At 36.7% G+C, this 18,267-nt stretch overlaps 1 protein-coding gene across 1 annotated transcript in view; it reads right to left on the minus strand.

The window, feature by feature from the left end:
* Positions 1-936: 936 nt before the first annotated feature.
* NDUFV2 (NADH:ubiquinone oxidoreductase core subunit V2) overlaps positions 937-18,267 on the minus strand; it is a 37,460-nt gene continuing 20,129 nt past the window's right edge. Inside the window, exons 5-8 of the mRNA XM_032397850.1 lie at positions 16,557-16,725; positions 15,160-15,269; positions 6,812-6,888; positions 937-1,092 (exon numbers count right to left, since the gene is read on the minus strand). Of these exons, the coding sequence (XP_032253741.1) occupies positions 999-1,092; positions 6,812-6,888; positions 15,160-15,269; positions 16,557-16,725 (450 nt within the window). The 3' untranslated portion in view covers positions 937-998. The remainder of the gene's footprint in view (positions 1,093-6,811; positions 6,889-15,159; positions 15,270-16,556; positions 16,726-18,267) is intronic.

Genomic DNA, 18,267 nt, shown 5'->3' on the forward strand with positions numbered 1-18,267 from the left:
GTCAAAGTAAGGCATTTTTATAAAAGTCAATAGGTCAGGAGGGCCCTAGGATAGAAGAGAGGCATTTTCATTGTGTTACCTTTCTATGCCACTTAAGAAATTATTGTTATTGTTTACCTTCTCAGGTAAAAAACAAAAACTGAATTTTAAAGATATTCTTAAAAATAATCATGTTTTTAAGCATCATAATTACTACTAGTGACTGGTTAGTCTGCCAGAAGAACAAGGCCAAACAATGACTTTGAGAAATCCTGAAACGATTGATTTAGATTTATCCCTGCATTAAAGCTATTAATTTTTTTTCAACTTGCAAAACTAATGCACCATAGCTAGTTTCTTGAATGTATATAATACACAGGTTTACCCTTTGTTTGAAGTTGACATATGCATTCAACTGAAGAATGTATTTTGCATATCGACTGTTCTTTCCAACTCAGATTGTACTTCCAGTCTCTTTGCCCAGTTTCTATATACTTGCAGTATACAATAACCAAGTGCCTTCCTTTTATAAAAATGATAAACAATACTTCTAGAGACTACTTTATCCTCCTTACACCTCTGCTTGAGGTGTCACTTACCAGTTGGAAATGTAGTTAACAATTATGTGCTGTAAATCTAAAAATGTTTAAAGGGAAGACTAACATAAACAAGGTCTATAGAAAGATCATGTTAAGACTTGGCTTTAAAGATGGAAAAGCAAAATATATGTGAAATTTGACAGTTTTTACTTCACAATAATCTAATATTATGGATAAAAGTGACCTGGCAGTTGAAAATGGATGACACTGGAGTGACTGTTAACTACATTATGAACTAATGTCTTCATAGTTAGCCAGAGATAGCAAAAGACTAAAATGGTACTCCGAAGTTTCAACATGACATTTATATAGCAAGTTGCTAGGTATACACCATGAAATGAACAAATAATATAAAAAGTTTATGTATATAGGAGATTCATTTTTATTTCTCCAGTGACAATATTCACAGTTGAATGTAAATTAAAGTCCTGCTTGGACACCAAAGCCAGGTCCTTTGGGTGGTTCAGTCAAAGACGTAAGACCTCCAGCTGGCTCACAAGAGAAGCGTCCACTCCTGAAAAGAGCAAGTAACATTAAACTATTAATGATTACCATTTATAAATATGTACTTAAAAAAATAGTTGTTACTTCACAACAGCCCAGTTAAGTAACTATTTTTCATCCAAGAGTTGCATGGATTATTTAATTCAAATATTTCAACTGCTGCAAGATTTTCAAAAGTTAAATATGAAAACGGACATACCAAAACTCACCATAAATATGAAAAATATAAAAGTAACACTACTAGTTCCATTTAGTGAGCAGTGTACATACATTATTAGCTCATTTACTCTTTACAACAATGCCATGAGTCAAGTAATACTGGCCTTATTTTACAGATACAGAAACGAAGGCTTAGGGGATTCACCATCTGTCCAAGGATCAGAGCTAAGAACTATAAGAAAATAACACAGGCCCAGGAACATTTTTAAAAATCATGCTTTAGGGGCGCCTGGGTGGGTCAGTCGGTTAAGCATCTGACTCGTGATTTCGGCTCAGGTCATGATCTCAGGGTTGTGGGATGGAGCCCTGCATTGGGCTCAGCGTGAAGTCCGCTTGAGATTCTCTCCCTCTCTCTAAAATAAATAAATAGGGGCGCCTGGGTGGCTCAGTCGGTTAAGCGGCTGCCTTCGGCTCAGGTCACGATCCCAGAGTCCTGGGATCAAGCCCCGCATCGGGCTCCTTGCTTAGCAGAGAGCCTGCTTCCCCCTCTCCCTCTGCCTGCCGCTCCCCCTGCTTGTGCTCTCTCTCTCTCTCTCTGTCAAATAAATAAATAAAATCTTAAAAAAAAATTTAAAATTAAAAAATAAAATAAATCTTTTTTAAAAATCATGTTTTAATAAACTAGAGCATTACATTTATTCTTTTTATATTTGAATTTTATTTAGACTGAGATCCACAATCACAGTGAACAGAAGAAAATACAGACTTATACATTATATTTGGAAATAAACAGTAATTAAAGGAAATGGGAATTTGAAGACTTAGGAGGGGTGTTCCTTAGAGGCACTGAAAACAAAGTATATTGGTATTCATATTTTTAAAAGCAATATTAGTAGTATTAATTTTTCAAAAACAGGTTCCAGACCAGAGTAGCTACCCACAGCCACAAAGAAAACAGGAACAGGTCCTTAGGTAGGAATCTATGAAGAGAGGTAAGCAGAGAGGTAGAAGAACCTGTCTTTTGTTCACCCCCACACATACTTTCCCAGGTAATCACTCACCTCTGCCCCTGTCTGACCTCTGTTGCTAGAGCCCAGGCTCACACCCACTCCTATTTTGCCCTTCCTATTTCCTGGCTTTGTTAATTTACCTGTTCCTGCCACAGATTTCAGCTGAAGAATTGTTCAATTTACATCTTTTTACTCCTTCTTGCTTTGCCCTTCACATTCTGTCATCAATCTTACAAGATTCTTTTTAGAGCCCCAGGAAATCATTTTTTGTTCAGGGGACAGGACAGGGATACCACATAATCATTTTAAGATCTTTCAAGCTATTACATTACACAATGCAAGTAACTACGTAGTGTATTGTAATGAAGAGTGCCTACAAAGTCAGAAATTAATTAATATATTTGCATTATAGGTTCACTACAAAAACCAGATCAAAAAACAGTTACTGTGAACTATCTGTCTGAATCTAAAATTACATAATGTAGGGTAAGTGGCAAAATGGTATCTAAACTTAATAAAAAACAGTATTTGGCTTTGTAATTTTTTTATGTTAACTAATAACACAGGTATACTTGCTTTTTGACTGCTAATGAAATAATGAAATTATTTTGGAGGACCTTTCTTCCCCTTTAGTAGGTTCCCTCTATGGTTTAAGCTCAACTACCTTCTTTACCAACACAAAGGATTCACTTAGGAAGATTATAAAAACTGAGGTTTTGAGAACAATAAATGGGAGAATTAATCACGCACACTGCCTGAACTCTTCAAGGAATTGTGAACTTTTGTATAAGAAAGTAATTTCAAGAGTAATCTGGTCTATTTTCCTAAAGTTCGTTCCATGCAATTACAGTCCCATGATCTACACTTCGGGGGGTGGGGGGGGAGTTTCAATGGCCTTTTATGTCTGCCTGCAAACTTTCTCCTTCCCTCACCCTTCACAAAATGCACATTAAAATGCTATAAAGGCTGTAAAGTCCACAGATTGTGTTTCATCTATAAATCTTATAACTTTCCCCTCATTTTATCTGTAAATATGCATCAGACACCAGAGGCAGTGATCTAGCCCTTCCATTCACAATTTACACTAGGGTTTTCACTTCATAAAAAACAAAAAATGATTCGCCTCAAGGGTTATGCTTAAAATGCCATCTATTAATTACCTTGTTCTTATTACAACTCAAAAGGTAAATCTGGTTTTTTAGCCATTCCAACACTACTTGTACATTCATCATTTTAACTCATTTGCATTCTAGAAAACTTGGCCTTTCTGTACATCAGGCTTAGAAGTACTTTTAAAGAAAAGCTACTTTATGAAAGATTAGTGCTTATCTTTTTAATATTCCTAAGATATACCCACCACTGCCCTCTACCTTTACTATAAAAAAACAAAAGTGACTTTACAGTCTAGAGTTATCCATAAGCAACCACCTATATTTTCTTTACACATCATATTATCTGTATCCCATAGAATTCTGCAAAAAGGTATCTTTATAAAACTAAATATGAAGAATTCAAATTGGACTTAAAATTAGTTTTAGTTAACCATACTAAAAAAAACTTCTACCTTTTAATTAGTAATTTCAAAGCAGGTTAAGTAATTTCAGGTTAAGTAATTTCAAAGCAGGTTAAGAAGTTATTTTTGGTACTTAAAAGAAAATGAAAATAACAATCTCAGCATAAATATTTAATGTCAAAATAAAGCACTGCCTTACCATCAGTTTAATACTTCCTTTCTACCCATCATTTACCAAAAACATAAAAAAACAGTTCTGAACCACACAGAGACATGAATCTTTTCCTGATTTTGGCCAGGGTAGACCTGGTAATGATACTCAGAAATCAGGTACTGCTGAACCAGTTTAATTTCTCCGGTTATTCAAGGACTCACAATGAGCACCTCCTTTACATATGTGAGCAAATTGCTTTATTATATAAATAGTAATAAAAAAAGAATTAGCCAGCTTTGGTTAATTTAAAGTATAGCTATAATAATATTTTGGAGTATAACTATAATTATATTTTGGTTACTACTATCATTGCAGTCTCTTTCATTACACTATATATCCAAAAAACTTGAAGGAGAGGAAAAGTTTTTGTCTTCTGATGCTGGGAAGACATTCTAGAACTACCATGTCCAAATACAGTCTCTACAGACACCACTTGTAGATGCTCTGCAATTACTGAAAAGTAAGTAGATTTACCTTTTTATTTTTTTAAAGATTTATTTATTTTAGAGGGATAGCATGGTGGGGGGGAGGAGCAGAGGGAGAGAGAGAATCCTCAAGCAGTCTCCCCACTGAGCACAGAGCCTGACTTGGGGCTCCATCCCAGGACCCTGAGATCATGACCTGCGCTGAAACCAAGTGTAGGATGCCCCTCAACTGACTGAGCCACCCAGGTGCCCCTATCTCTATTTTTTAAATAAGAGGGGCTACAAAGGAAATAAAAATAGGTTCAGAAACCAATAATTCTAAAGTTTTTTCGCTCAAATCTAGAACACTCAAAAAAATCCCAGTGAAGAACTATTTACAATTACTGACAAGCAACATACCTATTTAAAAATGCTTAACTGTGGTACTTAGTTAACTGTTTTATTAATGTTAAAATACAATGATGTTATAGTATCCTATGTTAAGAACACCAACAAACTAATTTCACCCCCAGTAATCTCATCCAGCCTTACGGCTTTAAATACCATCTATAATAATTGATGAATCCCCAATTCGTATTTCCAGTCCTAATCTATTTCCTAAATTCCAGGTTCAAATATACCTTTCAGCATTCTACCATGGATGTCTAGGAGGCATCACAACTTTAACCTGTCCCAAAGTGACTTTTCTTCTCCAAACTTGCTGTACCCCAACTTTCCTTTTTTAGTTAAAGGAACCATTGAGGTGCTCAGACCAAAAAGCTAGAAATCACTCATAATTCCTCTGCCCCACAACATGCACTAAATTTTAAACTATTCTCCACACAGTAACTAGCACAATAATTTTAACAAGATTACACATCATTTCCTGCTTTTTGAAAACATTCCTACAACAGCTTTTATTATATTTAGCATTCAAATCAAATTATGTTATCTGGGCCCCTATCTACCTCTTGAGAGAGTACACAGAACTGCTATTTATTACCAAGAGCAGGAAAACATTTAAAACAGGAATAAAGGGCACATTATAGTTCTTTTAATACACTGAAATACTATATGGCCATTAAACCCTACACATGTATTGAGAGAAGGAAAATTATACGGCATAAACAGAAAAAAACATAAAGGGCTTACAACTACATAAAACTACAAACATTTGCTAGTATTACAAAAAAATTCTGAGCAATATAAGCACTTAGAAATGGAATAGGGGTTTGTTTAGCAGCAAAAGTTCAGGTTCATAACTGAAAGAAAAGTAATTAGTATAACACAACTGCAGGATGGGAGCAACCTGGATGAACAGTGTTGGAAGTTAAAAAAGATCTAAGCATTCTAACTGACTATAAGTGCAATTATTGGTGAAATGTACCTGAAGTGAGAGTTGATGTAATTAGGCTGCATTATTATAAGCATAATGTCTAGAACAAAGAAGATAGTCCCACAATGCTCTGCACCGCTCAGTACGTATCTCAAATACTGTGATTAGTGGAAGTATCAAAAAAGTCAGCCAGAAAAGCTACAGAAGAGGGAAACCAAAACTATGTCATAATAAAGAAAAAAATGGAACAACGGTAGACATTAATTCTGAGAAAAAGATTTGGGGAAGAGAAGACACCTATTTTAAGTAAAGGAAGAGCTATCATTTAGAAGAGGTATAAAAGTTATGTCAGTTCAAAGGGCAGAACTGGACATGTAGGTGGAAATTAGAGGGAGACAAACTTTGGGTCAATCTTCTGACAAACAGTATGACCTTTAAACAGAACAGATTTTTATTTGTAGTAAATTCCCCTTCTCTATAAATATTCAAGTAGATACCAGATGATTATCTGAGAGGATTTTAGAGGGAAAAAAATAGTTGCTTTAGATGACAGGTTGCTTTCAATACTATCCAAAGATCCTGACAACTCCTGACAACTCCAAAGCTCCAACAACTTAGGGGATAATTTTTTTTTTTTTTTTTTTTTTTTGAGAGAGGGAGAGGGGGGTGATTAGGGGTTGAGGGAAAGGGTGAGAGAGAATCTTAACTCCACACTGGAATGGAGGGCTCGATCTCACAACCCTGAGATCATGACCTGAGCTGAAATCAATGCTTAATTTACTGAGCCACCCAGGTGCCCCTTAAGGGATAAAATTTTAATTTTTTTTTTTTAATTTTTAAAAAAGATTTTATTTGACAGAGAAAGAGAGAGAGCACAAGCAAGGGGAGCTGCAGGGAGAGGGAGAAGCAGGCTCCCCACTGAGCAGGGAGTCCGATGGGGGACTCAATCCCAGGACCCTGGGATCATGACCTGAGCTGAAGGCAGACACTTAACTGACTGAGACACCCACACACCCCTAGGGATAAAATTTTTTAAATTAAGTTTACATTAGGTTAAGCCATTAAAATTTATTGTATAGAAATAAAAGCATACCTTGGCCCAGGTTTTGGAATTTTGCCAGCTTTGAGCTCATCAATAATTTCTTCAATATCCTTAGGTGTCAGATCCTCCTAGAATAAAAAATTAAAAGTCATATTAAAATTACTTCCTACTACTGAAATCTGTATAAATACCTAATATCAATTAGCTTATTGTTTTTCTGTCTTTCTCAGCTCCCAAGTTAGTCACCAAGGTAGCAGTAACTGATTAACTCCTATATATAGTATATACTGTTAAATGTAGTATGCAAGAAGAGCTGTGGCTGAAGAGGCAATACACAGTAGTACTTTCAAGTGAAAGAGTTCTGCATTTTGAGTCCTGACTCCAACATTTAACAGCTAGTAATCTTTTTTTTTTTTTAAAGATTTTTATTTATTTATTTGAGAGAGAGAGACTGAGAGAGAGAGCACATGAGAGGGGGAGGGTCGGGAGGGTCAGAGGGAGAACAGACTCCCTGCCGAGCAGGGAGCCCGATGCGGGACTCGATCCAGGGACTCCAGGATCATGACCTGAGCCAAAGGCAGTCGCTTAACCAACTGAGCCACCCAGGCGCCCTTAACAGCTAGTAATCTTAAATAAGTTATTCAGCCTCCTTAAGTTTGTTTATTCACTTATAAACGTACTTCAAGAATGTTTTTGAGGATTCAGTGAGAAAATACATAAAACAGAACAGTGCCATGACACATGCTCAACAAATGCTATGTCCTTGAAGAACAGTGAGGTACAAACAGCAATTAGCACCAGCAGTCATAATAACGTAAAAGTAGATGCCTAACATCTCTAAAGATAAAATACTCTCATGATATCTTCTTTCCCATGTAAAATTCACTGTTTCCAAATTCACTTAATTTTTTAACAGAAAGGTAAAAGAAATTATTTTTGGAACGTATCTTAATGACCCTGACCCTCCAGTCCCCATTTCAGTGAGAGCAGCTCTATATTTTATACACTATGTACCTGTGTAAAATTTTTACCTCAAGAAATGGTTCTGGTATTTAAAATAATAAATACAGTTGAAACACACAGATACACATGCCCATGTGCCTAGCTGCACCCTAAGTTTAATCAAAGAGAGTCAAAATAGCATGGGTATGATTAAACTAAAAGAAAAATGCCTAAACCATACACCTACTCCCTCTCTAAAACTGTTAAGTACTTAAGAAAATGTTTTATAGGACTCTGATACTATGCTAGAGAAATCGTGATTCAGTACTGCATTTCCAGTGCCTCACCACACAGAAGTTCTTTAATATTTGTTCAATGCTTAAACATTTATAAAAATAAAACACTGCTTTCAAACTGCTTAGGGTTCAACAAATGTTCAGAACCTCATAGCTAAAAGGAATCGTTAAGTCATCTAATGATTTTATCTCCCCTAACTTTTTATTATGAAAATTTAAAAACCATACATGAATACCCATATTCCTACCACCTGTATTCAACAACCCAGGACACTGCAGTATACCAGCACAGACAGAAACGGAGATAGCTGGCCTGGAGAGTTCACTGAAGAACAGTCTGCGATCTCTCCGCTCTGAGGCAGACGGTTGGAAACGGTCTCTCGTGCTCTGACTCTCGGAAGAGACTCGGATAGCTGCCAGAGAACAAAAGCCCCAAAAAACCGGTTTCCACTGAGCCTATCCCCAGCCACAGGGAGCAGGGCAACTCTGCCCAAACAGGGTTGCCTGAGTAACAGCGCGGCAGGCCCCTCCCCAAGAAGACAGGCTGGGAAAACAAGAGACCAGCAATCCTAAATTCCCTAGAAAACAGGTGCATCTTGCTTGGGTTGTGGTCAATAAAATTTGGACTCTATACATTCCCTCAACCACCCCTCAACAGAATGACTAGGAGGAGGAACCCCCAAAACAGGAAAGACTCAGAGACTATGACTTATGCCACAGATTTACAAATAGATTCAGATATAACCAAGATGTTGGAGATGGAATTCAGGCTAGCAATTGTGAAGACGAAAGCTAGGATGGAGAAATCGATTAATGGCAACATAGAGTCTCTAAGGGCAAGAAATGAAAACTGAATTGGCAGAACTTAAAAATGCTATCAATGAGATCCAATCTAATCTAGATCATCTAACAGCTAGGGTAAGCGAGACAGAAGAACAAATTAGTGATTTAGAAGAACAATTAATAGACAAGAAGGGAAAAGAGGAGGCCAGGGAAAAACAACTCAGAATCCATGAAAATAGAATCAGAGAAATAAGTGACACCATGAAGCGTTCCAATGTCAGAATAATTGGAATCCCTGAAGGGATGGAGAAAGCGAGGACCAGAAGATATATTTGAGCAAATCGTATCTGAGAACTTCCCTAATCCAGGGAATGAAACAAACATTCGTGTCCTAGAGGCAGAGAGGACCCCTCCCAAGATCAAGGAAAACAGGCCCACACCCCAGAATGTAATAGTAAAACTTGCAAATCTTAGAACCCATCTTAAGGGCAGTTAGGGGGAAGAGATCCCTTACGTACAGAGGGAGGAACATCAGAATAACGTCAGACCTATCCACAGAGACCTGGCAAGCCAGAAAGGGCTGCAAGACATATTCAGGGTACTAGATGAGAAGAACATGCAGCCAAGAATACTTTTTCCGGCAAGGCTGTCATTTAGAATGGATGGAGAGATGCAGAGCTTCCAAGACCGGCAGAAACTGAAAGAATATGTGACCACTAAGCTGGCCTTGCAAGAAATATTAAGGGGGGTTCTATAAAAGGAGAAAGACCCCAAGAGTGATATACAACAGAAATTTACAAGGACAATCTATAAAAACAAGGTCTTCACAGGCAACATGATGACAATTAATTCATATCTTTCAATAATCACTCTCAACCTAAATGACCTAAATGCTCCCGTAAACGGCACAGGCTTGCAGACTGGATAAAAAGTACCCATCCATATGCTGTCTACAACAGACTCGTTTTGAACCTAAAGATACATCCAGACTGAAAGTGAAGGGATGGAGATCCATCTTCCATGCCAACGGACCTCAAAAGAAAGCTGGGATAGCAATTCTTATATCAGACAAATAAGATTTTAAACTAAAGACTGTAGTAAATATCTATGCCCCCAACATGGGAGCAGCCATCTACATAAGCCAACTGTTAACCAAAATAAAGAATCATATTGATAACAATACGTTAATTGTAGGAGACCTCAATACTCCACTCTCAGGAATGGACAGATCATCTAAGCAGAAAATCAACAAAGAAACAAGAGCTTTGAATGACACACTGGACCAGATGGACCTCATAGATATATACAGAACATTCCACCCTAAAACAACAGAATACTCATTCTTCTCGAGCGCACACGGAACTTTCTCCAGAACAGACCACATACTGGGTCACAAATCAGGTCTCAACCGATACCAAAAGATTGAGATTATTCCCTGCATATTCTCAGACCACAATGCTCTGAAACTGGAACTCAATCACAAGAAAAAATTTGGCAGAAATTCAAACACTTGGAAGCTAAAGACCACTCTGCTCAAGAATGTTTGGGTCAACCAGGAAATCAAAGAAGAACTTAAACAATTCATGGAAATCAATGAGAACGAAAACACATCGGTCCATAACCTATGGGATACTGCAAAGGCAGTCCTAAGGGGGAAATACATAGCCATCCAAGCCTCACTCAAAAAAATAGAAAAATCCGGAATTCACCGACTAACTACACCTTAAAGAACTAGAGAAAAAGCAACAAACGATGCCTAAGCCATGCATTAGAAGAGAAATAATTAAGATTACAGCACAGATCAATGAATTAGGAACCAGAAACACAGTAATCAGATCAACAAAACTAGAAGCTGGTTCTTTGAAAGAATTAATAAGACTGATAAACCACTGGCCAGACTTATCCAAAAGAAAAGAGAAAGGACCCAAATTAACAACATTATGAATGAAAGGGGAGAGATCACAACTAACATCAAGGAAATAGAAACAATTATTAGAAATTATTATCAACAACTATATGCCAACAAATTGAGCAACCTGGAAGAAATGGATGCCTTCCTGGAAACCTATAAACTCCCAAGACTGAAACAGGAAGAAATTGACAACCTGAATAGGCCAATAACCAGTAACAAGATTGAAGCAGTGATCAAAAACCTCCCAAAAAAAACGAGAGACCAGGGCCTGACGGATTCCCTGGGGAATTCTACCAAACATTCAAAGAAGAAATAATACCTATTCTCCTGAAGCTGTTTCAAAAAATAGAAACAGAAGGAAAGCTTCCAGATTCATTCTATGAGGCCAGCATTACCTTAATCCCCAAACCAGGCAAAGACCCCATCAAAAAGGAGAATTTCAGACTGATATCCCTGATGAATATGGATTCCAAAATCCTCAACAAAATCCTAGCTAATAGGATCCAACAATACATTAAAAGGATCATCTACCACGACCAAGTGGGATTTATCCCCGGGATGCAAGGGTGGTTCAACATTCGCAAATCAATCAATGTGATAGAACACATTAATAAGAGGAGAGAGAAGAACCATATGGTCCTCTCAACTGACGCAGAAAAAGCGTTTGACAAAAATACAACATCCTTTCCTGATTAAAACTCTTCAGAGCATAGGGATAGAGGAAACATTTCTCAATTTCATAAAATCCATCTATGAAAAACCCACAGCAAATATCATCCTAAATGAGGAAAAGCTGAGAGCCTTTCCCTTAAGATCAGGAACATGACAAGGATGCCCACTCTCACCACTATTGCTGAACATAGTACTAGAAGTCCTAGCAACAGCAATCAAACAAAAAGAAATAAAAGGTATTCAAATTGGCAAAGAAGAAGTCAAACGCTCTCTCTTCACAGATGACATGATGCTTTATGTGGAAAATCCCAAAAGACTCCACCCCCAAATTACTAGAACTCATACAGCAATTCAGTAATGTGGCAGGATACAAAATCAATGCACAGAAATCAGTTGCTTTCTTATACACTAACAATGCCACTGTAGAAAGAGAAATTAGAGAAACGATTCCACTTACATTAGCACCAAAAACCGTAAGATACCTAGGAATAAACCTAACCAAAGAGGTAAAGGAACTACAGAACACTCATGAAAGAAATTGAAGACACGAAAAGATGGAAAAATATTCCACGCTCATGGATCGGAAGAATAAACATTGTTAAAATGTCTATGCTGCCCAGAGCAATCTATACCTTCAATGCCATCCCAATCAAAATTCCAATGACATTTTTCAGAGTGCTGGAACAACAATCCTAAAATTTGTATGGCATCTGAAAAGACCCTAAATCGCCAAGGAAATGTTGAAAAACAAAGCTGGGGGCATACGTTGCCTGATTTCAAGCTATATTACAAAGCAGTGATCACCAAGACAGCATGGTACTGGCACAAAAACAGACATACAGACCAATGGAACAGAATAGAGAGCCCTGATATGGACCCTCAACTCTATGGTCAAATAATCTTTGACAAAGCAGGAAAAAATATGCAATGGAAAAAAAGACAGTCTCTTCAATAAATGGTGCTGGGGAAATTGGACAGCCACATGCAGAAGAATGAAACTCGACCATTCTCTAACACCATACACAAAGATAAACTCAAAATGAATGAAAGACCTCAATATGAGACAGGAATCCCATCAAAATCCTAAGGCAGTAACCACTTTGACATCAGCCACAGCAACTTCTTTGAAGATTTATCTCCAAAGGCTAGTCAAACAAAAGCAAAAATGAACTTTTGGGACTTCATCAAGATAAAATGCTTCTGCACAGCAAAGGAAACAGTCAACAAAACAAAGAGGCAACCCACAAAATGGGAGAAGATATTTGCAAATGACACTACAGATAAAGGGCTGGTATCCAAGATCTATAAAGAACTTCTCAAACTCAACACCCAAAAAACAAATAATCAAGTCAAAAAGTGGGCAGAAGATATGAAAAGACACTTCTCTGAAGAAGACATACAAATGGCTAACAGACACATGAAAAAATGTTCATCATTAGCCATCAGGGAATCAAAACCACACTGAGATACCACCTTACACCAGTTAGAATGGCCAAAATGGACAAGGCAAGAAACAACAAATGTTGGAGAGGTTGTGGAGGTTCCTCAAAAAATTAAAAATAGAGCTACCCTATGACCCAGCAATTGCACTACTGGGTATTTACCCCAAAGACACAGATGTAGTGAAAAGAAGGGCCATATGCACCCCAATGTTCATAGCAGCTATGTCCACAATAGCCAAACTGTGGAAAGAGCCGAGATGCCCTTCAACAGATAAATGGATAAAGATGTGGTCCGTATATACAATGGAATATTACTCAGCCATCAGAAAGGATGAATACCCAACTTTTACATCAACATGGATGGGACTCGAGGAGATTATGCTAAGTGAAATAAGTCAAGCAGAGAAAGTCAAATTATTATATGGTTTCACTTATTTGTGGAACATAAGGAATAGCATGGAGGACATTAGGAGAAGGAAGGGAAAAGTGAACAGTGGGAAATCGGAGGAAGAGATGAACCATGAGAGACTATGGACTCTGAGAAACAAAGTGAGGGTTCTAGAGGGGAGGGGGGTGGTGGGATGAGTTAGCCTTGTGATGGGTATTAAGGGGGGGCACGTACTGCATGGAGCACTGGGTGTTATACGAAAACAATGAATCATGGAACACTACATCAAAAACTAATGATGTACTGTATGGTGACTAACATAATGTAATTAAATTAAATTAAAAAAAAAAAAAAGAAAACCTAGGAAGACAAGTGGAACACCAAGCAAACCTTGTTTCAGAGTTTCATAGCCCAAAGGGTCAAGGGACAAACCTGCAGGCTATAGGACACATACCAAACACACAAAGTTAAGACCCTAAAAGGTTATTCCCTCAGGAGTAAACTAGATATTAAACTGTTCCTCAAAAAGAACTGCTAGTCTAGAACCTTACACATTGGAGCAACAGGGGAGGGTATAAGGAGAGGAGCTTTCTTTTGGAACAGTAGTATTTACAGGAGAAAGAAAGAAGTAAAGCAAATACCTTCTTGATGAATCCACACTCAGTGCAGGAATCAATTTCTACTAATAAATTTCTAAGAAGTATGAACTAATAATATTATGTATGAAAACCATTATATATAATTAGGGTAGCAAGAAATCTTTTAAAAAGATAACTAGAAAATTCCACACACTTGGGAGACTAGTACTTCTAAAAAACACAGGCCAAAGGAGAAATCAAAATGCGTATTTTAGGGGTGCCTGCGTGGCTCAGTCGGTTAAGCGTCTGCCTTTGGCTCAGGTCATGATCCCAGGGTGCTGGGATTGAGCCCCACGTTGGGCTCCCTGCTCAGCAGGGAGCCTGCTTCTCCCTTTCCCTTTGTGCCTCCCCCCGCAATGCATGCTCGTTCTCTCTCTCTCTCAAATAAGAAAATCTTTTAAAAATGCATATTTAAAAATATTTAGAACTAAATGATAAAAATAATACTTATCAAAACTTGTGACATCCAGCTATAAAGCAGTACTTACAGGAATGATACCATCTCTAAAATTTTTAAAACAAGCAATATATTAGTATGGCTGGATACATATACTCAAAGAGTTTAAAAACATGGACAGGAAGAATACACACTAAATTTATGACAGTGGTTATCTCTGGAAATCAAAGGAATAGGATTTTGGGGGCGTAGGGGTGGTTTACCTGCATCTGTAGCTTATATCTATTCTACAAATAATAATGATGATAAAAACAATAATACCTAGTAACAGTAAGTAGGGTAAAGTATCTGTTAAATCTTGGTGGTTATTTTCTGTATTTATATGTGAATTATTTTTCATAATTTAAAAGCTTTTAAAATATGTCATTATCTCCTAGAGTTAAATGCAAAATGTTTAAAGATAATTTTTATTTTTTTATTTTTATTTTTTTAAAGATTTTATTTATTTATTTGACAGAGAGAGACACAGCGAGAGAGGGAACACAAGCAGGGGGAGTGGGAGAGGGAGAAGCAGGCTTCCCGCGGAGCAGGGAGCCCGATGCGGGGCTCGATCCCAGGACCCTGGGATCATGACCTGAGCCGAAGGCAGACGCTTAACGACTGAGCCACCCGGGCGCCCCTAAAGATAATTTTTAAAGACCTTCTGGTGGACAACAATGTGGAAGCTAAACTTGACATATTTTTATGCAAAGCTTTTCAATTCTTTGTTTTTTAATAAACTTTGGAAAACAGAAAAAAAAAACCTGGATATTTATGCAGTTTCTTCTAAATGAATAATTCAGAAACTTGTATCTACAGGAAAGGAAACCAAATATTTAAAATATTTTAAATATGAGATCATACAACTTTAATTTATATTAAATACTCACATAGTAGTTGTCATTTATTTGAACCATTGGTGCATTTACACAGGCCCCTAAACATTCCACCTCTATAAGAGTGAAAAGTTTATCAGGTGTAGTCTCCCCAACCTTTATTCCTAAAAATATAAATAATCACTGTAAGGACCAGGTTATATTTTAATAGCAATGTGGCTTAAGAAAACTACAACAAATTATAGAGGTATACAAAAGTATTGAAGAACATTAACTTTCTTAAAACAACTCTGTATAATTATACTAGAACATTCAAGGATTTCTTAAATGGACTTATTCCTTTAAAAACAGTAAGATTTCAGGGGACTCATCTCCAGTGTTTGCTGTTACAGAGCAGTGTATTAGAATATAGTATTTTCATTTTGATTGTGATAGTTAACGTACTATTATCAGTCACACTATCAGATTGGCAAAGACTCAGAAAACTGCTAATGTCAAAGATCATTAAGACTACAAAGAAAATATACTCTCCTATCTTCAGGGAAGACATTTTGGCAAAATATAGTAAAATCTGACTCAACAATTCTATTCTTGTAAACAACCTCGGTATACAATAGGACAATCATGCAAAGATATGTATGCATGAAAGTAACTGGACAATAACTTATAACAGAAAAACAAGGCAGACACACATATGCTACAGCCAAAATAAAGTGCAAAAAGCAAACAGACATATTTGTGTTTTTAATAATGAAAATAAGCAAAACAACATAAAATCTAAAACTAATTATACCCAACTATTAGAATTTCTGAGGGTCAAATTTTGAGCAGACTCCAGCTTTCTGTTTTATATACTTTAATACAGCCCAACTATTTTTACAACATGCAAATACTTTATATTCGGTAGCAACAAGATTAAAGTATACCTCCTTTTACTTCATTTGATATGTAGAGCTATAAATGCAGCAATGGCAGTTTTATATGGAAAAATGTTCTTATAATTTTATAAATGCCACTCTAATAACATCTTATTTCAAATTTCCCTTTCTGAAGCATTCTTACTATTCTCATATCTTATTTGTTCCAAGACTCATTTGGAAGAATACAAGGACAGTAAAATCACTTTTTTATGTACCACATACTATTATTACACAATGAGTGAAACTTAATTTCTAAACAATGAAAACTTTAAAACCCCTAGAAGCTTTTCAAACATACTTAATGATTATGGGGAAAAAAGAGGTGAAAATTCAGCTTTGAGGCTGAGAACTAAGGAAAAATACAAAATAAGAACAAATAAAGGTGGGTAACCACAGTAAGACAAAAATTTACTAAAGTACAGATCAGGTCCAATAAGATGGCAAACACTGGAAAACTCAGGTAGAAATGGGTCAAATCTAGAAAGACAATCCTATTTTTCATAAAAGTTATAAATACAATGTGTCCCATACCAAGCTTTTTCTGAATGGCCTCCAGTATGCTGTCAGAGTTTCGAAGCATGCAAGGTGTAGTAGTGCAGACCTGAATGTGATACTTTCCAACTGGCTTTCGATTATACATTGTATAAAAAGTTGCTACTTCATATACTCTCATTGGAGGTACTTGTAAAACTTCTGCAACCTAAAATATTAGGAAATTTTAAAATAATTATAATGTTTATTGAGAATTAGGTATGTTGTAAAGAGCATAATTTCAATTTGGTAAAAATGTAAAACTTATTCATAAGCAGAAAATATACTTGTACTTGGTATCTGGGAGGTATAAGTCCTTCTACACTTAAATGCACAGAGCCCAGAAGCTAATGGTTACAGCACCTCCTCCACTTTACCCCATGCCCCATCTCTGCAAAAATGATCTTTTTCTCTAAATCTTTACGTCTTTCACTGTTCAGAATTTCTACTTTGATCATTTCAACACTCATATTTTATAATTTAAAATTTCTAAATAGCAAAAATTTGGTGACCACGCCCCAATAAATTAAATACTTGTATGTTTTCAACCCTTCACCAATTTTTCAAAAAGCCTTGATGTTACTAGTGATGTACACTGCATGCAAATGGTATGGCAACACAAAAAAGGGGCGAGAATCAAAACTCACCTATTAGTCAGTACTGATTTACATATCTACACACTTTATATACACACAAACCACACACACAACACGTACGTAACTCTCCAGAACAATCCAAAACACTACTTCTATTTCAAATCGCAACACTCTACAAAAATCGTATGGACTAGTACTTCCCAACCCTTCCAATCAAGGTATTTATAGTAAATATTTCTTTTGACACAGTGGTGTTCAGGACCAAGGGAATCATTATCTGAGTACAACTCTCTTGATCAGGGCAAGTCTATTAAGGAAAACAAGGTTGTTTTAGCTGTTTGCTAGGGATAGTCCACATATAGTCTATCATGACTATCATCCTGGCTACAACTTTCCAGCTGACCTAACATCATTAATCTATCCGGTCGTAAGATTTGATTCTTAAAAATTATGCATATTTCCATGTTTTGACATGAAAGATGAGTTTGTTAAATGGCATTTCAGATGACAAATATGTTGAGCTTTCTCATATTAGGGATTCTAAAGGATATGTATTCTCAAAAGACATCTAATCATGGCTCACTTGTGAAAGATAAGTATGCTAAATTTAATTTGGTGATACTAAACCAGGCATGTACCTCTGAATCTGGGAGCTCTCAAAACACACATGCTGGAGCCAGAAAATACACATGCTGGAGCTCTACCACTGATGCCTAACTTGAAAAAGCTCCCCTGGGGATGCTGCTGTATATCTCCCTACACCTTAGTGATGGTTAAGGTACTAATGTGTGAGCTTCTGGATATTGTTTTGGTTGTAAGGTTGGGTTTTCCTTTGGGGAGAGGGGGGAGCCAAAGAAACAGTAACATTAAATTCTCAAATATAAAAATGGAATCTTGATTCTATTCTCTGTACACTATTTCCTGCCTCTCACACATATATATTCAATTCTAAATAGAACAGGACAATATTTATGAAACATTTTCACCTTGGTTGTCATTTATTTTATTTCATTCTGTTAAGCTTGCCATTCAGCAAGACTTCCAACACATTTGCCATTATTAAAGACTGAATTTTGGGGACGCCTGGCTTGCTCATTCAATAGAGCGTGCAACTC

This window comes from Phoca vitulina, unplaced genomic scaffold, assembly GCF_004348235.1.
Source record: "Phoca vitulina isolate PV1807 unplaced genomic scaffold, GSC_HSeal_1.0 scaffold105, whole genome shotgun sequence".
Lineage (NCBI taxonomy): Eukaryota > Metazoa > Chordata > Mammalia > Carnivora > Phocidae > Phoca > Phoca vitulina.